At 50.5% G+C, this 26,258-nt stretch overlaps 1 protein-coding gene across 1 annotated transcript; it reads left to right on the top strand.

Moving 5' to 3' along the window:
- Nucleotides 1–66: 66 nt before the first annotated feature.
- Kctd5 (potassium channel tetramerization domain containing 5) lies at nt 67–26,257 on the top strand. The gene is made up of 6 exons (XM_041676555.1): nt 67–386; nt 13,831–13,939; nt 15,640–15,731; nt 17,357–17,452; nt 19,276–19,401; nt 24,530–26,257. Exons 1-6 carry the CDS (start codon nt 135–137, stop codon nt 24,557–24,559), a joined length of 705 nt encoding a protein of 234 aa, XP_041532489.1. The 5' UTR covers nt 67–134; the 3' UTR covers nt 24,560–26,257.
- The last annotated feature ends 1 nt before the right edge of the window (nt 26,258 follows it).

Consider the following 26,258-nt stretch of genomic DNA (forward strand, 5'->3'; position numbering starts at 1 on the left):
GCCGGAACTTCCGTCTTGCACATCATGCCTGGGCGGGCACTTTACTGGGGTGGACCTATGGGCGGGACGACTCGGAGGACTGTATTAAAGAACGTTTCCGGAGAAGGGGCACTGTGGCGGGGCTTGTTGGGATCATGGCGGAGAATCACTGCGAGCTGCTGCCACCGGCTCCGAGCGGCCTCGGGGCGGGGCTGGGGGGTGGCCTGTGCCGCCGCTGCAGCGCTGGGCTCGGTGCCCTGGCACACCGCCCCAGTGGCGTATCCAAGTGGGTCCGGCTCAATGTCGGCGGCACCTACTTCCTCACCACCCGGCAGACGCTGTGCCGAGACCCGAAGTCTTTCCTGTACCGCTTGTGCCAGGCGGACCCCGACCTAGACTCTGACAAGGTGAGGGCCTCGTGGGTCAGCGGGGGGCAGGCCGCCCTCGTCGCCTTCCGCGGCACACACCTCCACACTGAGGGCACTCAGAGGAGCGGGCACTCTGAGCCCAGCGTCCTGGGCCGGAGAGGATGGCACTCTCGTGCCCATCTGCCTGAGCCCTCAGATTAACAGTGCTTCTCTCCCTCGCCTCGTCTTTCATGCTCTTCGGTCTAGAAGGACCGGCTTTACGGTGGCTCTAGTTTCTTCTCCCTAGATTCTTTTGCCCAGGGTGTGTGAACACCACCGCCCCAGCTATTTGCTGGCTTTGGAACCTGAGAACCCTTTGCATTCATCTGGTCTTTTCACATTCCAGACGTTTAAATTAACGTAGGCCATGGGAGCTGACACAGTGGCTGCCTTTTTCCCAGTGACTTGCAGAGTTTGTGCTCCATCCTTTCCTTCTCATCCATAATATGAAGGGGCTCTGAAGCTCTTACAAGGTACCGCCTGAGTAAAAATGGTCCAAAGTGTCATTTTACTTCCAATATATGAATTATGTGTATCATGTTTGGGGCCAGATGTAGAAAAATCTTAGGATTGACTAAGAGAGACAAGATATAGAATCCTTTTCGATCTGCTTTCCAAATTTGGTTTCTCCACTGCCTTTCTTTGCAATAGGGCAGGAATTTTCCAGGTTAGTTTGTAGTTTATCTTATGTTTAATTAAATACTAATACTGTTTTTTTGTTTGTTTTTTGGTTTTTCGAGACAGGGTTTCTCTGTGGTTTTGGAGCCTGTCCTGGAACGAGCTCTTGTAGACCAGGCTGGTTTCGAACTCACAGAGATCCGCCTGCCTCTGCCTCCCAAGTGCTGGGATTAAAGGCGTGCGCCACCACTGCCCGGCTGAATACTAATACTGTTATACCTGTGGTAATGGAAAGTATTTCGATTACAAGAGTTGTGTGGAATAGTTCATAACTGATACCTCAGAACTCTGCAGTATTGAAACTTAGAAAAAAAAATAGTTTTCTCCGTTTTCCCCATAGGCAGTTTATGAGCCTTATACTAACTTTGTGAGTTTTCTGGTTGAGTCTACATGATGGCACCTAACTTTGTGCCTTACTAGCCCAGAAGCTGCTGCTCAGGAGGCTTTTCCAGAAAGGTTAGGAGTCCATTTCTCTTCAAGAGGCCTTACAGAACATCTCAGTGTGGTCTAAGAATTGAGTCGCTTCAGAATAACCAAGAAATTAGGGTTTGAGATAATAGAGTGTTAGTCCCTCACAAGCCTTCTCCCAGCTGTCCCCATTTCTGAGGTAATCAAATCTTTTTACTTGGGCTGGAGAGATGGCTCAGTGGTTAGGAGCATTGCCTGCTCTTCCAAAGGTCCTGAGTTCAATTCCCGGCAACCACATGGTGGCTCACAACCATCTATAATGAGATCTGGTGCCCTCTTCTGGCCTGCAGACATACACACAGACAGAATATTGTGTACATAATAAATAAATATTTAAAAAAAAAATCTTTTTACTTCTAGAGAACTGACCTTCCAGAAAATCACCAGTCTCGAGGATAGAAAGAGGCTTTTGTTAACTGGGTTTTCTTTTTATAGTGAGAGTGTATGTTTTATTATTTTCCAAACAGTGAGTGTTTATAACCATTTTTGTCTTTAGTACTCAAGTGTTCCTGCCTTGTCTATTAAATCCGATTTTAAATCAGCCTATCCATTGGTTTTTAGTGTCTGCCTAATTTCAGCACTGGAACAATGGCTTTAGAGCTGTTTCATTTTAGCGTTAAGTCAAATAGATGTCTTCATTTTACTGATTCCTAAGATTACTTTATAAACTACTTTTTATTGGGCCGGTGACACGGCACATGCTGCCAAGCCCGACAATTTGAGTTGAGTCTCTGGTATCCACGTGGTGGAAAGTAAACTGACTCTTGAAAGTTGTACTTTGAACTGGGCAGTGGTGGTGCACACCTTTCATCCCAGAACTGGAGAAGCAGAGGCTCTCTGTTTGAGTCCAGTCTAATCTACAGAGTATGTTCTAGGACAGCCAGGGCTATACAGAGAGACACTGTCTCAAGTTAACCAAAAGGAAAAAAAAAAAAAAAGAAGGCTGGAAAGATGGTTCAGTGATTAGAAAAGCTTTGGCTGATCTTTCAGAGGACCTGGGTTTAATTCCCAGCACCCACATGGCAACTCACAACCGTCTGTAACTCCAGTTTTAAGAGATCTGACACACCCAACAGATATATATGCAAGCAAAGCACCAATGCACATAAAAGCAAATCATTAATTTTTTTTAAAGTTCTATTCTGACTTCTAAATAAATACACCATTATGGTACTTGTGTGCCCACACACATACACACATGAATGAATGAACGAATGAATGAATGAATGAATGAATGAATAAATAATAAATAAATAAATGGATGTGTGTATGTGTGTTTGTATTTTCTTTACTGCAATGGGAGATTATCAGAATATGTTTTAGTTGATTTTTTTTAATTTATTATTTTAGAGCTAGAGAGTTGGCCCAGTGGTTAAGAACACTCATTGCTCTTATAGAGAATCCAGATTGAGTTCCCAGAACCCCTCATGTGGCTCACAGCCATCTCTAACTCCAGTTCTAGGGAGTCTGACCCCCTCGTTTAACTCCTGGGTACCAGGCATACATGTAGTATATGCACATGCAAACACTCACACACTTAATGTGAAATGAATCTAAGCTTTATTTGTCTTAAATTACATCCGATTTCTAAAGTTTAAAAGCACAATTTAGAACATAGAAGTAGTATAACAGTACTCAGGCATGACAGAAAACCGCCGTAATTCCAGCATTGTGGGGCGAAGCAGAAGAATTGGGAGCTACATAATGGGTTGAGGCTAGCCTAGGCTACAAGGACTCTATCTCCAGAAAAAGAGAGCAGATGCAAACTTGGTACCATGGTTGATAGTGTTTTAGTCATAAGTTTCTAGAAAGAGTAATTTTAATTCACATTAGTCATGTATGTTATTAGAGTATTCAAATAAGAAAACCTATTAAGTGTTCTGTGTTCTCTCTACCCCCTCTACCAGGTTCTGACGAAAGAGTCTCCCAAGAGATTCCACCTTAATTAAATCCTAAGGAGGAGGTTAAAAAGAAGGGGTGTTAACAGATGGAGGCCATTAATTACATGATGGAAGATAAACAGGATGTTGATTCACGTGGAAAGATTTCAAGCTCTGACCTCATAGTTAAGATCAAGGAAAGAATACCTGGCAGATACTTCTAGAGTTGAACTTTAACAGGGACCTGGTGGAAGGTTCCCTTTCTGGTGTTTATTTGACTGGTGGGGTTTTTTTGGGGGGGGTTGTTTTTGTTTTTTCGAAACAGGGTTTCTCTGTAGTTTTGAAGTCTGCCCTGGAACTAGCTCCTGTAGCTCAGGCTGACCTCAAACTCACAGAGATCCGCCTGCCTCTGCCTCCTGAGTGCTGGGATTAAAGGTGTGCGCCACCACTGCCCGGCTTTGACTGGTGTTTATTGAGTGCTTAACTTTGAAGAATGTGATGCCCAGATGGAACTTGAGTTAGGAAATTTAAGGGAAGATGTTCCCAAGAAACCTTTTAGGAACCTTCTGGGTTTCACAGGGAGAACACCAAAGACAGACTGTTGTCTGGGGTACCAGGGCTGTGAGTTACTACAGGGAAGTAAGTTTCTAGAAGACACTTTCCAAAGTTGTTGACGGACAGACTGCTAGGGATAGTAGAGAATGCAAACACTCAAGGCTTGCTTGACTGTCAACCTCACAGCCGGTCTTCTAGGCTATACCTGTTCCCCATGTCTCAAAGCCCAGGGTGGGACTTAACTACCCACCATGCCATGTATCCTAGACCTTTGACCTCTTATTTCATGGACCAACTCTGAGCCCACTGCTGCCATGCCATGGAAGTTCTTTCTCTAGACAGCCTGAGTGAATTCTCACTTCCTCTTGGGACATCCTCCTGCGGGACTATGGCTGTGTTGTGCATTTGAGCATCTGCCATTGTGTGTCATTTTCTCTCCAGTGTTGTCTTTGGGGGCGGGGCGGGTGTGAGACTTCTAAGCTTCCCATGGAAAGTGCTTTGCAAAGGCTTGATATTTGACCCATTTTGATTATGTTTCAGCATCCCATAGCATGCCGAAACAGTTGTGTGTCGCTCATCTGGCCTCTGACTTAGTGTGACCATGCTTCAGGAGGAAAAGGGAAACGGCACATACTGTGTGGTCGGAAGCTATCCTGAACTAGAGTGTTCTCTCTCTGACTGAGCTGGATCTAAGGAAAACTGCTAGGCACATGAACTTCTGCCCTTGGAATAGGGCCACTGTCCCAGCTTTGAGGTTGGAGATATAGTTACACCACATGGGTCTTTGGAAATAATGTTTGCTACAACCAAGCCTCTATACAGTTCTCTGTATCCGCTTTGGGTGCAGTTGGTGCTAGTGAATTTTAGGGTTAGAGAGATAGCCAAGGGATGGGATGCAAGCATCTTTGAATTAGTTGCTTGGCAAGGGAAGTGGGGATTACTTAGGGTATAAATGGCAGATGTTGTTCTGTGTAACTAACTCAGAGAAACTGGCCACGAGCATCCTGTGTGCTGGGCGGAGTTGCATTGGTCTCAGGCTGCGAGTGGGCATGAGAGGCATGGGTGTGCTTTACTCCTACAGTGCTTTACAGATGTGGCTCAGTGCATTCTTGGCCCTGATGCATCTTGGTCTTGGCTTTTGCCCCCTTTACAGTGGATGCTTGTTCTCACTATGTCTGGTCTCCTCTGTCAGTGTGCCTCATTCAGAAGCCCCTTGGTCCTGAGCAGGTCAAGTGAGCTTGTCATTGCATGAGGAGTTGGATCTTTCTGAAGAGAGCTTGTCTTTGGGAATCCTCTGAGGCATGGGGTGGGGGGTTGGCTGGCAGGTGCAAAGCCATTGTTTCTGTCCTTCTCCAGATGACAGTGCCACCCACCATCTCTCCCACATCACATGTTCCTAGAGCGTAGAGTTTATTTATTCCGCTGTGGGTGGGGTATTGGGTGCTTTGGTTCCGAAAGTTGAGGAGAAGAGAATAAGGCCGCAGTACTTACCATCCAGCCTTCTCAGAGTGTGTGCCTTCTGTTCCCAGGAGCAGAGGCTTAGGGGTAGCAGCTGTCTGCTGCTCCTCAGGCATCAGTGCAGGTTCACAGCCGTCCCTCTGCATGCTCTGGGGCTACTAGCCAATGGGAGGGTCTGTAAGGCTGAATGCCAGCAGGCTGACCCCGTTCAGGTGCAAGCTGACTCTCATTAGGTCTTGCTTAGGGGCAGCTGTGGGAAGGAGTGGGCTGCCTGGTAAGGCTCTGCATTTTCTTGTAAGATGCTTGATGAATCCAAGCTTAGGAGAGACAACTATGGAGCTTTGGGACAGCACCCAGTACCTATGGAGCTGACTTTGAGGTAACCACAAACATCTTAGGGTAGGATGTGCCCCCAGCGGCCTCACTGCCCTTGTTCTGATGGGTTCTTGCCTCGTTGGCACTTGGGCTCTACACTTTTTGTTTTAGTTTCTGCAGATCAGGCCTGGGTGGCCAGCTCCTCACTGACTGTGGGCTAAGGTGATTTTTTTTCCAAGCAGATGAGGGACAGTAAGTGCCACTGGGGGCTGGATAATCTTTAATGAGGGGAGAGAAGAGGAAAAGCTGAGGGTCTGCTCTTTGAGCCTAGCAAGACAGTAAAGAAGGGTTTTTATGCTGTTTGCCTTCTGGCCACATGTGAGGAGAGTAGAGGCCACCTTGAAACAGATGGCATTTTAGTAGCTTTGGAGATTGCTGAGGGAATTTACTGTTGAGGTGTGAACTCCTGGTTGGGCTGTCCTGGCCACAATGCCCTGGACTACCAACATATTAGCCAGAATGGAGATGCTAGTGTGTGGGCTTGAAGTCTGTGGAGCCAGGAAAGACTTCCCTTTAGGCCCACCTGGTCCGGATCCTTCTCAGTGCTTATATCTCCTGTCTCTCCTTTCTCCTGTCTAGCTGATGATGGCAGTAGACTGTTAAATACACTCTCGCTGTCTGGAAGGAGGCAGTGTGTACTGGAGGTTGTGTGGGGCTCTTCTGTCTCCAGTGTACCGAGCGGGGAAACCATCTGAGAAAACCTGGGGATGGATGACCCCTGCTGTGGTAATGCAGATGTTCGTACCAGGTGGTGGGAAGTGTCTTCTCCCTAGAAAAGCTCCTGTCTTCTAAATCAGTAGGACCCCACAGTAACCACAGCTCAAGGAACCTGCCCTGGATGAATTCCAAGCATGCTAACTCCACGAGAAGACTCCGGAGCCTCAGTCTTGGGGTCCAGTTCACAAATCTCACATCTCGCAAGCTTTGCTGGTGTCCTCAGTTTTAGTAGTTTCCAGATAGGGGCGGAAGTCATGAATGTCTATGGCAGGGCTACTTTCCTCAAGTCATGACTCAGCTCTCCCGGGGTATGGTCAAGGCCACACAAGTGTCGCAGTGATGGAGAGCCCTAGAAGACCCTCACCCTGCAGTCTCACCTAGGGGTCTGGCTTCTGTGTTTCCCTGTGTTTTAGTGGCCGGGTGAACTCCTGGCAGCATGGGTGCCCCAAGAAAAATGAAATGAGTGTTCTCCTCTCCTAAACTCCGATGTACTGATGGGGAAGGGTTGGGTGTGCGGGGAGGGGCTGGCGTACAGTAACAGGCCTGGGAAGCAGGAGTCTCAAGTCTGGCCTCACTCTACAAATCTGTGAGTCTCTTACAAGCCTCCTGGGTCTCTGGTCACTGGTATCCTCACTGCAGTTGGTGAATATCTAAGATCTCTTCTGGATCAAAGATGTGACAAATATTTGTAAAGCAAAGCAAGAAAGTAGAAATAAAGGTTTGTGTGTGGATGTGTCACCCGAAATGGGGAATTTCAGAGTAAAATCTAAGCATTTGTAATTAGGTTGATTGTGTGTGTGTTGGCGCGCACAAAATTCAGTGCATTTGTCTTTTAGTTGGTGGAATAGGCTTCCAGATTCAGTGCATAACACTCTGTTCTGAATTCTAATCCTCTTCCTGGCGGTGCCTTTTCCCTTCCACGGGGATAGGTGCAGGTACGTCTGAACCTTGAGAGTGACACTCTGCAGCTGCATCTTCAGCTTAGGGTCTTGCCTGAGGCGTAGTGATTTTGACAATTGTCTGCATGCTATTTTCAGAATCATGAGGCTGTGTTAGGGTCATGCCCTAGAGGACAGCCACAGCATGGGACTGTGTTACGATTGGATGACTAATAGCCTGCCTCTTACTAGGTCTTTCCCCACCAGAGACAGTTGCTTGAGACAAGTTTGTTTCTGGAGGTGGTTTTCCACTCCTTTGAAAATAGATTTGTGGAGTTAGGCCTCCCGGGAGCATATTTGACTTGGGCCTGGCCTGGCCTTTGCCCATTTGCTCCTGGGAAAGATGTCCATGGGCAGCTCCCTTGGCAAGGCCAGGGCACCCACCTCAGAGGCCTGACTCAGGGTTCCTTCTGCTGTAGGCTTGGGGCTCAGCCTCCACATTATGCCCACTCAGTGCCAACTTGGGCATTAGCAACCTGTCTCGCATATGTGGACTGCTGGTGTGTTTGCCTGGGGGAAGTTGGCTTTCATGTAACGTTCAGAGCTAAGTCCAGTGATCCCTTTTTTATGCCTTTGGAGAGAAATGTACATAGTTCCAGTCAGTGCTGGTGCAAGTAGGTCAGACACAGATTCCCCGAGAAGTGGGGAAGGAAGGGTTTGGCGAGACAAATGATTGTCAAGAGAGCAGTCGTAATTCTGGTGCTTTTATGGAAAAACAAAACCTACCCACCATACCAACACAGCAGAGGCTTTCCCCTAAATCCTGGTGGGACTAAAGAGAAGAAGAGACAACAAAGACCCCAATGCCGTGTTGTGACAGCTCCCCAGCTGCTCTCTGAATGCTGGATTCAGGAGAGCCTACCTTCCACATTTCAAATGCTCTTGGCATAGGTGACACTGTAGGCCCAGCTTCATTTGGCCCCACTTGCTGTAGTCAACATCTTAATAGTCCTCTTGGGGACTGATATGGATGTGCATGCTTTTAATCCCAGCACTCAGGAGGCAGAGACAGGTGGATCTCAGTGAATTAAAGGCCAGCTAAACTTTTATAATAAAAAGATATTGTCTCAAAAATTAATAAATAAAAACTCAACTGATTTTACGAGTGAACTGAGGCTTGCATTTGGATTGTTTGTTTTGTTTTCAAAGCCAGAGCTTGAGCTTCTCTGTGTAACAGCCCTGGGTATGTAGACCAGGCTGGCCTCAGACTAACAGGGATCCGCATGCCTCTGCCTCCTGAGTGCTGGGATTAAAGGCGTGCGCCACCACACCTGGCTTGTGTTTGGTTTTGTGTTTGCTGGGTTTCTCTATTTCTGTGTTAGAATGGAGGCCCTGAGCTTCATTGCCAGCACTGGGACATGCAGTGCTGGAGGCTCATTCTTGTCAGCCGTCCATCACACTCCTACAAACACGCGTACAGCCTGGAATGTCCACTGCGAACCCTCCGCAGCGTTACCGTGTCATGGAGGAACTATGGGATACTAGGCTTGGCCTGGGCCCTTATGGTGGAGTTGAGATCTCACACAGACAGCTGCTGGAGGATTTGGTGTGAGTGGTGCTCATATCCACTCCCCCTTTCTCCTTACTCTGGCCTCCATATCTGCTCAGGCAGCTGACCTGCTTTAAGGAAGTAGCCAGCAGAAGCAGCTTGCCAGATAGCTGAGACGATGCTTCTGGGAAGTGATCCTCTACTTCCCCTTGATTCCTGGGAGTGTCTAAGCGTGAGCCTAGACTCTGGAGTTTTAGAGAGATTATGAATATTTTAAAGAGACTGGACTTTTTTTTTTCCTTCCCTGAGACAAGATTTCTCTGTGTAACAGCCCTGGCTGTCCTGGAACTTTGCTTTGTAGACCAGGCTGGCCTCGAACTCACAAGAGATCTTTCTTCCTCTGCCTCCTGAGTGCTGGAGACTAGACTTTTTTTTTTTTTTTAAGATTTATTTATTTATTATTTATAGTGTTCTGTCCACATGCATGCCTGCAGGCCAGAAGAGGACACCAAATCTCATTACAGATAGTTGTGAGCCACCATGTGGTTGCTGGGAATTGAACTCAGGACCTCTGGAAGAGCAGCCAGTGCTTTTACCGCCAAACCATCTCTCCCAGTCCGGAGACTGGACTTTTAAAGTTTCGATTTTTAAAGATTGGGGCTTTCAAAGTTTGGGATATGTTTTATATTGTGATATTGATATTACTGACATCAAGTAAGGAAAGTTTATGATTTAACTATGTTTTTCTGTCAGATTGATAACTGGTCAATTGTGTTGATTAATTATATCAGCTTGCCATAGTCTAGAATCATTTGGGAAGAGGGAACAATTGAGAAGTTCACCCCGTCAGATTGGCCTGTGGGCCAGCCTGTGGTTCGTTTTCTTAATCAATGAATGATGTGGGAGAGCCCAGCTCACTGTGTGGTCCAGGGTGCTACAAGAAGAAGGTGAAAAGCCATGGAGAACAAGCCAGAAAGCAGCACTCCTCCATAGCTTCTGTATCAGCTCCTGCCTCGGGTCCTGTCCAGACTGGGTTTCTTCTCTGACATCCTTCAGTGATGGACTGTGATGTGGAACTGTACACTGAAATAAACCCCTCTGGACATAGCCCAGTAAGGGTCACTCCCTGCCTGGTCCTGTAGCTTTGCTTTCAGGCCTGTGCCATTGCTTTTCCTTGATAGCTCCCTGTTTTCATTTCCAAGGTGTTCTGCCCTGCCGTACTCAGTACAGGCTACCTTCCCTGGGTGGCCAGGGGTCCTGATGCTGGCCAGGGCCTTCACACATAAGGCTATGTATGTTCACATAAGGCTACATATGTGTTCAGGTTCTGTTACTCATCTTGCCCTCCAGCCTGGCTCAGCAAAATATTTGAACTACTTTGGTCTTGTTTTTCTGGAAGTCTCCACATCTAATGTGCTTCTTTACTGGATGCAGAGGAAGGTTCCTGACAAAGTACATATCTTGCCCTTCCTTTGTGACTGGGTTTTAGGAAAACAGGACATTGGGTTCCATGCACAGACAACTGCCTAGAAGAGCCTGAAGCTGTAAGAAGGTTCCTTGGGCCCGGCGCTGGTTGCACACGTTTAACCCAGGCACTCAGGAGGCACGGGCAGGCGGATCTCCAAGTTTGAGGCCAGCCTGGTCTCCAGAACAAGTTCTAGGATAGCCAGGGCTATAACAGAGAAGCCCTGTCTCAAAACAAAATCTTGAAAGGTTCCTTGGGCTGCTGTTTCCATGTTGCCGTGTCTGGAGCTTGTAGCTAAGTCTTTAGTTTGTGGTGGTGAGCCCTCAGCTCTAAGATGGGGAGACACTAGGCAGAGTATACCCCTTCGTTAGTCATTCACATTGTGGCCAGGATCTCACTTAAACTACTCTGAGGAGGTGTTGTCAATCTGACTCATCATTTGCCTGGAAGGGGCCACTGTTCAGGTATTCTTTTTTTTTTTATTTTTTTTTTAAATATTTATTGATTTATTATGTATACAATATTCTGTCTGTGTGTATGCGTGAAGGCCAGAAGAGGGCACCAGACCTCATCACAGATGGTTGTGAGCCACCATGTGGTTGCTGGGAATTGAACTCAGGACCTTTGGAAGAGCAGGCAATGCTCTTAACCTCTGAGCCATCTCTCCAGCCCCCAGGTATTCTTTTTTTCAAGACAGGGTTTCTCTGTGTAACAGTCCTGGCTGTCCTGGAACTTGCTTTCTAGACTTACTTTGTAGAGCTCACTGACCTCAAACTCACAGAGATCTACCTGCCTCTGCCTCCCAAGTGCTTGGGATTAAAGGCATGCACCACTCTTGCCTGGCCAGGTGTGTTCTTTTCCATGCCAGAAGGGCTTTGGCCTAGAGTGTAGTTCTAGAGGGGAGGTCTTTCAGAGCAGTTGCTGGAAAGCTGCCTCCGGCAGGGCATGCTCAGTGAGGATCAGCCACACCCAGCATGTGGGCTGGCCAGGCTCTGCAAGTGAGTCCGGCTGGGCAGAGGCTTAGCACCCTTCATGGTTTTCAGGCCAGGTGCCGATTCCAGCTCATGGAATGTTAATAGCGCCTCTGATCTGCCACAGTGGCTTGTGCCCTCATGGTTCAGGACTTGGGAGGCCTACGTTACTTTCGTGTAGTCTTGTGCTGCTTGTCATTCTGGAAGTCTCCTGGAGGCTTCTGAAAGAGGGCACTCAATAAACAGCTTCCTCCCACTTCTCCTTTTCTTCCTTTCTGTCTTTACTCCCTAACCCCTAAGTACTCTGGATGGAGGACTTTAGGCTTCTTGTTGCCAGGGCAGACTGGGCTCTCGAGCCATGGCCATCGTGACAGAGAGAGGCCCCCAAGAGTATCCTGGATAGGGGTGAGCCCATCCGCCCCTGACCTTTTTTTCTTGGTCTGCCAGTGGTCTGTCAAGGTGCATTGAGCCATGAATATTCCTGAGTGTGGAAATGTTGTCACCATCCAGGGGCACCTCCACACGAGCAGAGGGGAGACCTGCTTGTGGCTCCCTGTAATGTGGGGCTAATTGTCACTGTTCTCTGTGATTTCTCGTCTTTGCTTGGCTGACTGGGGTCCAAAAGACTGAGGTTGGAAGGCAGGACCCCAGGTGACAGAGCGGAGAGCCATGGGGCAGTTTGACTGATATGTTGTCCTTGGATGAAGTCAGGAGGGCTAGGGAGTTAGCCATTCGCGTTGGATAGAATAGGGGCCCCGGGAAGGGAAACGCGCTTAGGGTGAGCCCCTGGCTTCCACATTCCTGCCTCCCAGACCTTGGTGCCATGATGCAACTACTGCTCAGGTGTCCCCATTTGATCTCAGAAAAGCAAGTTTTTGACATCCAGTGCCTATGGATGTTGGGAAGAACCCTTGAAACCACCAGATTTTTTCCCCCAAATACAGAAATGGGCATCTGTGAAGATAGCCTCTGAAGGCTCATTGCTTTGTGAGGTCTCTGTGAGCTCTGCTACTCGTGGGCAGATAGATACACCCATGGGGGTCAGGGAACCCAGCACTGTCCTAGGCCCCATGACATAGGCCTCGCCTGGCCAGCTGCTGTCACTGGGTGGCAAGGGCAGCCTGCTTCAGTGGTCTGCGCTTTCAGGAGCCTCATAGTGTTGTGTTACGGAGCCAGTTTCTTTCCCTCGTGCTTGGCATGGCCTTGATGAATGGAAAGGTGGGTGGTGGCCTCTCCTCGGCGGAGCTCTCGGGCTGCTGTCCCTAAGTAGCTGCAGAAGCAGGTGTCAGGCTGCAGCAGTGGAGGAAGGCTCACCCTTCACCAGCTTGTGTGGTCCACACCAGAAGGTCTGCATCCCTGTCAGACTGGGCAGCCCCCAAATTATACGCAGTCAATCTGTGGCAGGTCTGGAGTAGGGTGTGACAAACTCACTGACCCACACCCTGGGTGGGGGCACGTCCTTGTAACCTGTGTGTGTCGCTACACCTCTGCTGACCCCAGCCAGACCTGTGGCTCTCATACGGGACATGGTGTCCAGCAGGCCTGCATGGCATGGGATATCATGTGGAGCTGAGTGTGACCCATCCTGGAGGAGGATGTCCTCCTCAGAGATAGCTGTGGTGAGCATGTGAGGATGGCAGGACTAGAGCTGCTGCCCTGTCAGTCAGCAGGCAGGTGTACAGGTTGTCCTTCAGATGGGTCAGATTCCACAAACCGCTGACCACAGAGGAAGGGTTCCCTTAGTGATCGTAGTCTCCGGAAAAGCCCAAGGGCTGTGGTTTAGAAGGAAATGAGGGTACCCTGTGTGGTCACTACAACATTACCACTGACCCAGGTTTCCCTTGTTGCTGTAAGAGGCTCCTGACAGGAGGCTTCAGGGCGCGGCTGTGGAGGGTGTTTTCTCCTGTGTACTGCTGCTTGACTCCTGGGTCTTAGCTTTCTGCTCCAGGATGCCCCGAACAAGGAGAACGGGCTGCCAAGGCCTGAGTCTCCAGGGTCTTAGAAGCTGAGCCATGGAGCAAGGTGTGGTGCACATTTATTAGTACTCGGGAGACTGAGGTAGGAGAATTATGGACTCGAGGCCAGCCTAGGTTACATAGCAGGGTCAAAAGCCATCCTGGCCTACCCAGCTGACCTGTCCTGTGAGGGGAGTGGGGGTTGACTTGTGGGTATCACACCTTCTTAACTATTTTCTCAGTCTTTTGGAGCCAGAGCAATACCTAGTTGGCTCAGATCAGTAGACACAGAACGGTGGTTTTGATGACAGCTGGGACCTGTTTTAGGTCAGATGGGAGCAGACTGAACCAGAGACTGCTCTGAAGTTTTCTGAGACAGGTGCGTGAGCGTTGTGGGGCCTACACTGGCAGTGTTGTTGAATATGGTCTGCCCTTAATCTGACAGCAGAACCGCCGGTTTCTACACAAGAACTAACAGCATTGTGTTCTTTGTAGGATGAAACGGGTGCCTATTTAATTGACAGAGATCCCACCTACTTCGGACCTGTGCTGAACTACTTGAGACACGGAAAGCTGGTTATTAACAAAGACCTTGCAGAGGAAGGTAAGGCGTCTGTTTTCAGCAGACACAAGAACTGTGCACTGGGACCTGGTAGAAGTGCTGGTTGGTTCCTTGAAGTTACAGGTGCCTTGGGCCTGAGGGACTGCATGGCTGAAGGACCTGAGGTGTGCACCAAGTGGCCAAAGGCCATGTTGCAGACTGTTTGAGGTGTCTTGGTGACACAGTGCGGGTGGCTCTTCCCAGGTCTCACATCTGCTGTGCTTTCTGCAGTGTGAGCCTGTGTCTCATGAATTCTCTGACAAGTTCTGGGAAATGAGGTGTTCCAGATCAACTCCAGGATCCTGGACATTTGCGTAGTCACCTCCCTGGCCACCATTCTTTATCTTGCCTGGTCTCAGAGTACAGGATACATAGCACCAGGCTATCTTGTCTTGCCTCAGAAGAGGTAGGGCTATTTTAAGAAGGCCCTAGACCAGTCATTCTCAACCTTCATAAAGCTGCGGCCCTTTAATACAGTTGCTCATGTTATGGTGACTCCCAACCATAGAATTGTTTTTACTGTTATTTAATAACTGTGATTTTCTGCTGTTGTGAATCGTAATGTAAATGTCTGATCTGCAGTCGCCACCGTAGGTTGAGAGCTGCTGCCCTCACATCACCGATCTAGGTTGGATTGTGGGGTTCTTTTGGACACTCCTATTATGTATCTTCTTTCTTTGGGGTCTCTTTAAGTCCCTGGTTACTGTGCTACCATGTGGATGGTTACATGGAGATCTAGTTCTGCTCTGGAGTTAGAGCCATGCTTGTTGCCCGCAGCCTTTCTTACCTCATTCCCTGCGCTCTGTCCTGCCCAGATCTCCCCTGTTGCCGTGTTGCCGTACCATGTGTTATCCTGAACTGTCCTGGTCTATCTTTGACTTCCCTTTAGGAATGGGAAAGCTAAAGAAATGAGAGGGAGGACATTGGGCGGTGGTGGCGCACACCTTTAATCCCAGGCAGAGGCGCGTAGATCTCTGAGTTCAAGGCCAGCCTGGTCCGAGTTCCAGGACAGGTTCCAAAGCTACACAAAGAAACCCTTTCTTGGAACTCCCCCCCACCCCCCCACCCCCAAGAAAGGAAAGGAAAGGAAAGGAAAGGAAAGGGAAAGGAAAAGGGGAGGGGAGGGGGGAGGAGGGGAGGGGGAGGGAAGGGAAGGGAACCGGAAGGGAACGGAAGGGAACCGGAAGCAGGGCTCTTGCATTCTAGTTTTAAGTTTCTGGAAGTTTGAGTCCTGAGTGTGGGACATTGGATAGCAGGCTGTGGGGACGCCTTGGAGCAGGGGTGACTCAGCCAGTTCCAGTCCTGGTTTGAGCAGGGGAAGATGTGGTCGATGTGACTGGGACACTTGCAGGAGTCTGTGGCTTCCATGCCGTTCGGTCATCTTCAGGAGAAATCAGCACAGCCAGGCAGCCTCCCGGCTGCAGAGAAAAATGCCAGTTATTTCCCGGTGTCTGTGGGCTAAGAGCAGATGTCACCTCTACGCATCATCTGTGGTGGCAGTGCCACGAGTCTGTCTAGTGACCTGACTTCATGTTCGGTCCCCTGCCTCTGCCAAGCGCCGAGCACTAAGGAGGACTGTGGGATGCTGTGACAAGCTGGCCGCATGGACTTCAGGCCAGGGATGGGATGAGTGCTGGGATGAGATCCTTATTTGCTTCGCTCTGATCTAGTAGAAAAATCACGGTTATTTACCTCTATTTCAGGCGTGTTGGAGGAAGCAGAGTTTTACAATATCACCTCACTAATAAAACTTGTAAAGGACAAAATCAGAGAACGAGACAGCAAAACATCACAGGTGAGACGGGGTGCTGGTCCGCCCACAACTTCCAGGCCTGAGTGGTGCGAGCAGGTTTGGCTTCCCTGTGTGTGGCCTTGGACCATTACTGTCCTCTCCTCATCCTGTGCCCCAGACCTTGCTCTCTTCTTTCTCATCTGCCACGAAGGGTCCACACGCCTTTGCTTGGTCCCTTGCCAGGGCACCCACTACAGCCATGGAGACAGGCGGCTATGTGGACTGTGCAGTGAGTGCATGGAGGAGACCCCAGGGGCCCTGTGGGGCAGTGGGATGCTGGAGGGCAGACGCCCTCTGATGACCGACTATCACCACATGGTCTGCGAGTACAAGGCTTGTGGCCAGCATGAGAGAAGAGAACGTTGATGAGCTGGGAGGTAGTGGCACAGATACTAAGTTTGTGCAGTCACGGGGAGGAGTTGGGCTCCCTGGGCCCTCAGCTGCCCGTCCAGTGTGTGTGTTGTGGGTGCTGTGTGAGGAAGGCCTCAGTGGGTGACAGTATTGCTCTTATCAACAAGCTAGGTCTGCGCTTGAGAGTGGTTATGCCCTCATCCAGCTCATGAAGTGAGTGCTGGCGTCACCTGACTTGGTCTACTTAGCATCCTCTCACTGCCTCACCCCTGTGATCAGCCTTCCTGAGATGCTGCCCCTGGGTGCTTTCCTACGGCACACCTTTACTCGGTGGCACTCTGGCTCACTGATGGCTGGGAGTGAAACAAAGGCCTGGCCAAGCCTTCTGCCCTTCACTGGGCCAACACAGTGGCAGGGAGGGATCTGAGGAGGGGCTTCTCATCATGGCATTAGAAAGGTCCTAGAGGTCCCCATCCCCCCCCAGTTTGCCTCTTCTTATCCCAGTCCCATTCAAGACCACATGACCGATCAGTGCTACTTCAGTGTCTGTCTACATTGTAGAGGCAGATGAGATGCTCCTGGCAGGGCCTCACCGCACAGAAGCAGAGCGACCATTGCCGCTGGGTGTGATAGCCAGTGTGTGGCTGCGGCCATGGCCGCTGGGTGTGATAGCCAGTGTGTGGCTGTCACCCATGCACCACTAGCATGGAACACAGCCCGAGCAACAGCAACTTGGAACCCTTATGTCCTGTGCATATCGGGGACTCTGGGTGGGGGCAGGTTTGTCTCTTGGTTGTTCCCCATCCCACGCCCAAGAACAAAATCTACCTGGAACTTCCCAGGGAGTCTCTGTTGGGCAGGAAAGGTTAAGCAAAAGATTCTATAGATTGTAAAGGTTTTCTCGCCAAATGTGGTGGTGCACACACCTTTAATCTCAACTCTTGGGAAGCAGAGGCAGGTAGATCTCTGAGTTCAAGGCAAGCCTGGTTTACAGAGTGAGTTCGAGGACAGCCAGAGTTACACAGAGAAACCCTGACTCAAAAAACAAAGAGAAAAACGGTTTTCTGTATGTTCGTATCTAGCCATGGGTGCTCTGAGATCTCGGGAATATTTTGAAGGGGTGTGGGAAAGCCTTGGCAGCAGCTGCTGATGTTGATGTACATGTGTGGACATGTTCAAGGTTGCCTTGGATACTGACTGACAGACCTGTGGCAGTACGGGGTTAGGGTTGCTGGGATGCATGGTGGGGCCTGACCTCTGGGCATTTGTCTTTGTAGATGCCAGTAAAGCATGTGTACCGTGTGCTGCAGTGCCAGGAGGAGGAGCTCACACAGATGGTATCAACCATGTCAGACGGCTGGAAGTTTGAGCAGGTGATGAATAGGAACCCATGGAAATCCTCAGATCACAGGGACCATTCCCTAACCTTCATCCTCCCAGACTCTGTGCGTGCTTTTCTAACACCAGCTCTTCCCTCAAGGCTGGTCTGTGCCATGTCCAGCACTTCCTCAGTGTGGAGCTCAACTCCCGAGTGCTCCCTGCCCACACACAAACATCAGGGACTGGCTGGTGTCTGCCTTCCTAGGGGTCTGGCGGGTCTTACAGGCTGCATGTGTGTGTACGTTGTGCCCAGCCCCTGTTTAGAATCACATCAGAGGGTTGGGCAGGAACAGATGTCACCATGGCAGAGCCTGCCCCTCGTATCCCTGGCATGTGACCCAAGAAAGACTGTACATGGAAAGTGGCTGTCACCATTTCTGGATCTGTGAACTGGGTCGCCTCATTTGGAACCAAGCACCTTTTTCTCTCTTCTCTTGTGACTTCTGGCTGGAGGAGGCTCTTCTCCCAGAACTTGAAGACTTTGTCCTCAGCTGCCCTGTAGCACAGGCACCCCTCTTCCCTCCGTCCTGACCTCTGTGCTATCAGGTTCTCTCTGGTAAAACACAGAGAGCTAGTAAGGTGCACTCTGCCTCCCCGAGGCAGGACTAGTACTAGATTGGCAAGCCTTCAGAGAATCAGGGTGAGGCCCAGTCCCTCTGAGGTGGCGATTACCTTGTGAGGAGAGAGTCTCAGGGAGACATGCGTTTGTGCTCCCTCAGTGGGACCTCCCTACAACTACCTGATTCAGGCCAGCACCTCTGCCGTGGGTCCTACCTGGTGAGGTCTGTCCCCCGTTGCTGAGGGGAGTAGTAGCTTTCCCATGTAGCCGATTTCTCTCCTGACCTCGTTTCTGATGTGTAGACACATGGGCAGGGACCCCGGCGGCTAGGGACCGTTGAGCCCCTACTGCCTACTCACTGTGTGCCATTGACATCCTCACTGTGGCTACAGTAGTTTCCCTTGAGTTATTTTTGTGTTTAAAAGAATAGAAGTATGGGGCTGGAGAGATGGCTCAGAGGTTAACAGCACTGACTCTCTTCCAAAGGTCCTGAGTTCAATTCCCAGGTACCACTTGTTGGCTCACAACCATCTGTAATAAGATCTGGTGCCCTCTTCTGGCCTGCAGGCATAAGCACAGGCAGGATACTGTATAATCTTAAAAAAAAGAACAAACGTGCTTAATGTCTGTGTTCAGCTTTGTCTCAGACTCATGGCTGTAGTGATAAGCGTGGTCTTGGCCCAAGTGGCCTATGAGGCACGTTAGATCAGGCAAGGGTCTGCAGAAGTACAAGACATCACCTTCTCTGCCTGTCAGTCAAGCTAGGCTCTCAGCGCTCCGGGCTTTTAGTGCTCTTGGCCTCTGTTGGGCTTCCCTGAACTCCCTAGTCCAGCCCTGGGGTTCTCTGCCCTGGGTGGGCACTGGAGTTAGTCTGTTAGGCCTTACTTACCCCAGGAGGGTTTCTGGCTGCCAGCAGTAGGTCCTCAATGGTACTTGTACGTGAACTCTGGTCCTGCTCTCACTCACTCGCCTTAACCTTTGTACCACTACCCTCCTCCCTCTGCAGGGTGCGCAGTCATCATCCCCTAGGGTTCAGAGTCTGCAGAGAGCGTGTTCCAGCATGTTGTGCAATTACGTGGGGGTGCAGGTGTAGGTTCCTGCAGTGCACTGGGAGTTTGTTTCCTGATAGTTGTATGGAAAAACCTGGCCAAGGCTAGCTCTCCTGCCCCTGAGCTTCCAGTTTGTGCCCTGGCCTTCCTCCTGGGGGTAGGTACACCTGGGCCACTGCGCACTATCACAGGCTGTGTCTCCTTTCAGCTGGTCAGCATTGGCTCCTCCTACAACTATGGAAATGAAGACCAGGCCGAGTTCCTCTGTGTGGTCTCCAAGGAGCTGCACAACACCCCGTATGGCACAACCAGTGAGCCGAGCGAGAAAGCCAAGGTGAGTGCCAGCAGGACGCTCCTGCCCCGGCAGCCTGCGGCTGGCTTTTTCTTCTTTTCCCTCATGATTGTTGCTGTTTTCTCTAGACTCTTAGTTGTTGGGTTTCTTGGGCTAGAGATCTTCACACGAAGCAGCCTCGTGTCGGAACAGAGGCCCTTACAGCACACGTGTTCACAGCCCCCAGACAGGGTTGTTCCTAGAAGTCTCTGGGCCTCAGGCCTGTGGCTGTTGACTCAGGGGACGTCTTGGGACACAGGTAGAGGGCAGCTCCCCTGAGCTCAGGTTTCTAGCCCCTCGGCTGCCTCAGCTGCACACACTTGGCTTAGTGTGTCTTTCAGTCCTAGCCCACGGGGCACTGGGTTCTTCTGTCTCTCGTGGAAAGCAGGATTAGCCAAGGTGAGAGTGCAGCCTGCCTCGTTTACTTTGAGATTGCGCTCAAGTGCCTGACTTTGGCGACCTTTCCTCTGAATGCCTTAAGGCTGGGACTCAGGCACACAGATGCTCGTGTCCCTGCAGTGTACAATGTTGGCCTGGGCTGGATGATTCCTGGGCCCTGGAGCTATTTTGTGGTAGCTTGCGAGCCTTGCTGCCAGCTCAGGAGGAGCCAGAGCCTTGCTTAGACCATATGACCGTGGTAAGGCCCAGGGGAATGTTTAGCTGGGGATAGGGGGTTTGGGGGAGTGGATGGGTGGGTGGTGCTTATGAGTTTGGGTGAGAAGAAGCCAAACATGGTGGGCTTTAGCTAGGGACTTGATGGCAACCTGACCCTTAGTCAGTGGCCCCTAGGTGGCTTCTGCCTCCCTGGAGCTTCCCATTTAGCTTTTCCTGGTCTTTAGGGTGAGGACTTAAGAACCGATGGGTGGAGTTCCTCAGAGGCTATCCAGGAAGCCTAGCTAGCTGTCTCTCAGCAGTGTTCCCACATTGCCCCACATCGTGATGTGACAGTGTCTTTGCCATGGGCGGATATATTACACCTTCAGAACCTCCTGGTTCCTGTCCTTAGCCTCTGTGTGATCAAGAGAGGTGAGGCGGGGGCAGACCCTCTGCCATTGCTGCCCCAAGCACACGATGCCTTGAGTTGTGCAAGACTCAGGCTCCGCAGGAGGCTGAAGGAAGCCAGAGTCCCAACACTTGACCTGGGGCAAACTTCTCCTTGGGTCTTAGATCTAACTGGCGTCCCCTACTTTAAGCACCTCTAACCCAATTGCAGAAGGACTTTTCTGTCTTTGAGCAATGACAGGACTCTTTCAGTTATTTTTAGATCCCTAATCCCCACCCCCACTCCTGCTAAACTTCTGGTTTTTATAATGAAGCTCACCAGAGTTCTTTCTCCAGTAGAGCTCATCTTCCTCTATGGCTTTTCAGCTGCCAAAAGGACTTACTCTGTATTGTGAGGAGGCTTTAGGCATAGGCCCAAGTCCCTTTGCTATTGAAAATATGTCCCTATTTCTTTCTTAAAAAATACCTGGCTCACCGGGCGATGGTGGCGCACTCCTTTAATCCCAGCACTCAGGAGGCAGAGGCAGCGGATCTCTGTGAGTTTGAGACCAGCCTGGTCTACAGAGCTAGTTCAAGGACAGGCTTCAAAGCTACAGAGAAACCCTGTCTCGAAAACAACAACAACAACAAAAAAAAAACCTGGCTCTAGGCTGGGTGGTGGTGGTGCACACCTTTAATCCCAGCACTTGGGAGGCAGAGGCAGAGTTCTGAGTTTGAGACCAGCCTGATCTATAGAGAGAATTCCAGAATAGCCAGAGCTACACAGAGAAACCCTGTCTGTAAAAATAAACAAAACCAAAAACCACCTTGCTCTGAAGTAAAGCAGCCAGTGCAGTTTCTGAATGCACATAGCAGCAGGAGGTACCATGGTCCCCAAAACTATGGAGACCTCTGGGAGCCAGAGCTAGAGAACAGCTATACACTGGGCCACCCTTCTGAGAGTAGTGGGTCCACAGTGTCCCCTGAGCATCTGGTGACCGCCCGGTACTGCCACAGTCTTCCTGTTTCACGTGGGAATGGTCGGAGTAAAGGCTCTTAGGGTCATGAGACTGTAGTCTGCATGAGGAGCTGAGCTGTGAGTGAGCGTGCAAGCCCTGGGTGATCGCCTCGCTTCTAGTGCCAGCCACAAGTGCAAAGCCTTCCTAGCCCTCTGATCTGCGATCTAGCCCTGGCTCAGAATGCAGTCGGAGTGGTTGGGCGCATAAGAAGTATACCAGAGGAGAGTTCTGGGGCCAAGAGCAAGAGAGCCTTCTGTAACTGGGTGACAGAGCATCTGTCACCTGTGAGGGAAGCCATCGGATCTGTGGGTCTGGTGTGACTCTTACAATGCCCTCCTACAGACATGAGTTATTGACAGGCTGGTAAACCTCTGTCCACTGGCCAGTCAGCCTCAGCCCCGCCTCTGTCAGGCAGTGGGCTGTTGATGGGGCCAGGCCCGTGGTCCCCATAAGTCACTTCTCAGGAGTCAGGGCTAGGTCCGTGGCCTCCCCAGGGGCTGTGGGGGGGGGGGGTGTCCGCTGCAGGTGAGGGACTGCACAGTTCAGCCAGACCTAAGGATGCCTAGCTTTTCCTCCTGGGTGGTACTGGTTAGCCCTCCTGCAGGCCTGCATTGCTCAAGCTGGGCTGACAGCTGTCTTCCTTACTTCCTGCTGTTCACACCAGAGCGATGAAGAAGAGACGGGGCACCAAGGCAGTGAGTGACTCAGATTAAGTGTAAATGTCACGGTGAGCTCTGAAGCCCTTTAGGTAGACCCAACACCATAGTTTCCTTGCCCCATGACCCTAGTGACTTTTGCCTTCCCCTCCTTTGTGCTTCTGTATGTTCTGTAGTGGACAGAAACTTGGATAGTTGAGCCTGTGTGTCTGCAGTAGAGCTCCCTGTAGGAGGGACAGGAGACTGTTGCTTGAATGCTGGGTGCTGCTCTGTTATAGTGTCCCTCCATGGATGCCGTGTACAGAATTGAGGCTTTGTGTCATGTGAGACTGTGGGTATGGCCACAAGAGTGTTTCTGGGGTTGAGCAGTGAGTGCCCACTCAGTCCCACCTACAGCCTAGGGTGGCCTTCATGTCACCTGGGGCTGAGCAGTGAGTGAAATATGAAATAAATGGGGTTTATTTCATATTTAACAAATATGAAAGCCATGGGGTTTGTTCCCATCTCAGGTCCTCAAGGTCGCGCTTTACCCTAAGGTTGGAGCCTGGGACAGGAGGGTTCCGAGTACCAGAGCAGCCTAAGCTGCACAAGGACCCCTTCCTCAGAACAAAACAAGGGCCAGTGGAATGGCTCAGTGGGTAAAATCACTGCCTTGCAAGCCTGGTGACCCAACTGTGACTCCCCAGACCCGTGCAAGGATGGAACTAATTCCTGGAAGTTGCCTGACCGCCACATGCGTGTGCATACATATACACCAATAGCAACAACAAAGTGCTTAAACTTCCTTTTTGAAAGGCAGAAGGGCCGGGTGCGGTGACACACACTTTTAATCCTAGCACTTGGAGGCAGAGGCAAGTAGATCTATGTGAGTTTCAGGCCATCCAGGGCTGCACAGTGAGATCCTGTCTATAAATAAACACATTTAAAAGGTGAAAGGAAACATGAAATTTAACAGATAGGGTGTGTCTCTGCTGCCCAGATAAATTTCTGTTCCCCTATTCACTTCCCAGTGCTGGAAATGGGTATATGGTCTGTTTCAGCACTTCATTTGTGATAGCCCTCTGGAGGAGTTCACAGCCACCAGGGTAGGAGACTTAGTTGTGCCCTGCCTCCGGTGTGAGCTGTGACAGGCGGGACTGACAGAAGCTCAAGGGAGCCATCCCTGCCTTTGGGTTCTTGGAGAAGTCACAGGGAGGTGCTCAGGCTTCAGAGGCTTTGAAATTCCCCTGGAGGGAGGGGAGGTGACTTCTGTGGTCTCAGACTTCTTGAGAGTCTTGAGGGAACATGCTTTGATGGCTCTAGCTCAGGGAGCCTGGGTTTGTGGGAACAAAACAGTGGCACCCACAAGGCAAACCTGGAGCAGGCACCAGCTCCCAGAGATCCCAGATGAAGCCACATGCCCTGACCTCCCTGTGAAAGGCAGGAGCATGCATAAGGTAGTCTCACTCTCCAAGACGGACAGGGCTGCCTAGCCTCGGCTATAGGATGATGGTCTTGCTGTTCTAGGTCCTGATGGAGCTCAGCCCCTTCAGGATTCACACTGTTCTGGGCAGACAGTCCCACAACCACTTCTGCCAACTACACCCTTACCTACGCTGGCTCTGCTTGGCTCAGAGCTGGTGGTGCTGAGACGTTGGCTCCCCAGTAAGAGGGTGGTGCCAAGAGTCACCTCCAGATATCCCGGAGAATTCAGAAATTGCCCACTGTGTGGAGTTTGCCATTGTCAGACTAGGGAATAGCACTATCTCATAGACCTGTGAAGCTCCCGATGAAGTGCCAGGGTGGCCATTTTGGCTTCCCACAGCTGTTAGTGAGGCTGGCCTAGGGGCAGGCATGGTGTCTTTGGTGCTGGAGATATGCAGGAGCAACCTGAGAATGCGGTCTTCTCTTGAGCCCTTCCTCATAGCCTCCCAGAGCCTGCTCATCCTGCTGCACCAGACCAATGGGGTTGCTCACAGTAGCAGATGCCAAATGGCTACTGTGAGGTTTCCTCAGCTCTGTAGCTTTCTGCCTGGAGTCATGTCCTATCCCAGCCCTAGAGGCTACTAGAGGCTCATGTACCGAGCCCCAGCAAGTTTTCAAGGACTCCAGGGACTTCCATCCCACCCGGAAATGCAGCTGACCGCAGTGTACTAGCTAAGGAGCCTGGGGGTGGGAGCCAAGGGTGAGGGGCAGCAGGTGCTACAGGGATGCAGCCCCAGTATGGAGGGCACCACAGCGTGACCTGGCCTGGAAGGTTTCCTGAGGTCAGGCAGAGGAATGGGACCAGTGAAGGGGGAGGGGTGCAGTCCTCACTGATGGATGGGGTGGGGGCTGACCTACTGGGCACAAGGGACTCTGGAGTATGTCATCCACCCGCTATTGCAGTCTCCTTGTTATTTAGCTGAGGTTCTGGCCTGAGCTGAGGGCTCCTTTGAGCTCTGCTCTCTGACCAGGGCACTTGGTCACCCTCACTCTGCCTTTCATATCTTTCAGATTTTGCAAGAACGGGGCTCAAGGATGTGAGCAGTACTGACAGCTGAAGAAATGATTTTCTTTCCCCAAGACAAAGTGAACCGCCATGTGCAGAAAGCATGGCTGTGAGAAGAAACCTGCTTTTGATCATTTCTCTAGAGATCTGGGTGTGGATCCTTTTTTGCCTCAGATGTGGGTGGCGAGAGACAGCCCAGCTGTCAAGCCAGTCGTCCCCACAGGGAGGCAGCTAGGGCTGGGTTGGCAGTCTCCGTGGCCTCACTCTGTTCTTTCCGAGTGTTCCGTGGGACTGAGGCAGGACGCTACTGACCAGCCCACGCATTCCTGAAGATGATTTGAAGGACAAGGTCCTTGGTGCTACACACAGTCTGCAACAGGCAGCCTGGGCCTTGCCAGGAGGGAGGAGCAGCCGCCACAACCCTTGTCCAGTGCACTGTGGCTTAGGGCGTGGGCGCTGCTTGAGCACCAGGCCCTCTTCCTTGCGTCAGGGAGGCGGCTGTGCCTCCGGGCATGATTGGTTGATTTCTCTTGACCTCGGAGGCTCCTGACAAAGGCAGCCTCCTCATCATCACTACTTCTGGACACCTCCCCTGGACTACACCCTTTCAGAGCCAGGCTCTTGTAGTGGCCGTCAGCTTGGCCCAGGATCATCAAGGCTTCTCAATTTGTATTTTCCAGGCAAGAGGACTTTGTATCCCTTTTTTAAAGTGTGGATAGACCACCCGGTGTTTATACTCTTTAGAAATGCCTAAAAGTGTTGCTACATTTCGGATTGATCTGTTAAATCATTTAAGGGAGGTAGATGTTTTGCCTCATGTACCCCACCTGTGGGCTCATGGGGAGCTGGCGCCTACCAGTGCCTTTGCCGTGCCTGGGATGGAGGCTGGGGCGGGAGGCCTGTCCACCTGGCTTCTGGAGCTGACACTCCAGGTCATGTTGAACATTCAGGATGTTTACAGCGCAAACATGTCTCCTTCTCACTGGCTCTCATTTCCTCGTATAACTATGCAGTTCTTCTCTTGTATTTCTGGAGTGTTTGAGACTGCACAACCTGCATGGGCTCTGTCCACCTGACATGACATTGGAGCTGCCAAGGTTCCTGCAGAGGCTGCGCCTGCTGGCTTTGAGACAGACCTTTCTTAGCTGGTTAGGAGATGTAGCAGGCCATAAACTTGGCCCAAGCAAGCAAGCTCTGTGCTTCTTGACCCCTGGCTTCCCAAGGGAGCTGTGCAAACTGACCACCATGGCTGCCCGTGTGCTGGTCAGAGCCTCTAACACTGTTTCAGATGCTTCCGGAAACTTCTTGCCTAGGCCCTCTTCCTTCTCCTCTGCCAGTAACTGATTAATCGAGTTCTCCAGCATCTAGGACTGACCTCGTCCTTTCCTAAGGTCTGTTGTATGTTGTTAAATGTTTGGCTTAAATGATTCATAAAAACCTTTCTGTTGGGTTGATTGGGCTCAGCAGCCCTGGGGGCAGTGGTTCTGCTGTTGGCCATGGGGACTACTCTGGGGAGCGCTGGACACTTAGCATTGTTTGATTTATGACCTTGACAATAGATAGGCTTGTGGGGGTTTTTGTTTTTTAATTTAATGATATTAAAACTTAATTCACTAAAATTCTAAGGGGATATTTATACTTTTATACTTTTTTAGGTATCCGTATTTTATCAGCTTACCGTTTAATGCCTAAGTTTCCCCTGAAAATAGTAAATAAAATTGTGTATTTATGAAT

The sequence above is a fragment of the Microtus oregoni genome, unplaced genomic scaffold, assembly GCF_018167655.1.
Source record: "Microtus oregoni isolate MIOR12 unplaced genomic scaffold, Mior012 000027F_ref0000203, whole genome shotgun sequence".
In the NCBI taxonomy this organism is placed as follows: domain Eukaryota; kingdom Metazoa; phylum Chordata; class Mammalia; order Rodentia; family Cricetidae; genus Microtus; species Microtus oregoni.

Bases quoted from the DNA above. Each gene is read 5' to 3' on its own strand.
- Kctd5 (XM_041676555.1), top strand. From the start codon at position 135: ATGGCGGAGAATCACTGCGAGCTGCTGCCACCGGCTCCGAGCGGCCTC. The intron at 15,732-17,356 runs GTGAGACGGGGT...TTGTCTTTGTAG, and splicing joins GAGACAGCAAAACATCACAG to ATGCCAGTAAAGCATGTGTA. The intron at 19,402-24,529 runs GTGAGTGCCAGC...CATATCTTTCAG, and splicing joins AGCCGAGCGAGAAAGCCAAG to ATTTTGCAAGAACGGGGCTC.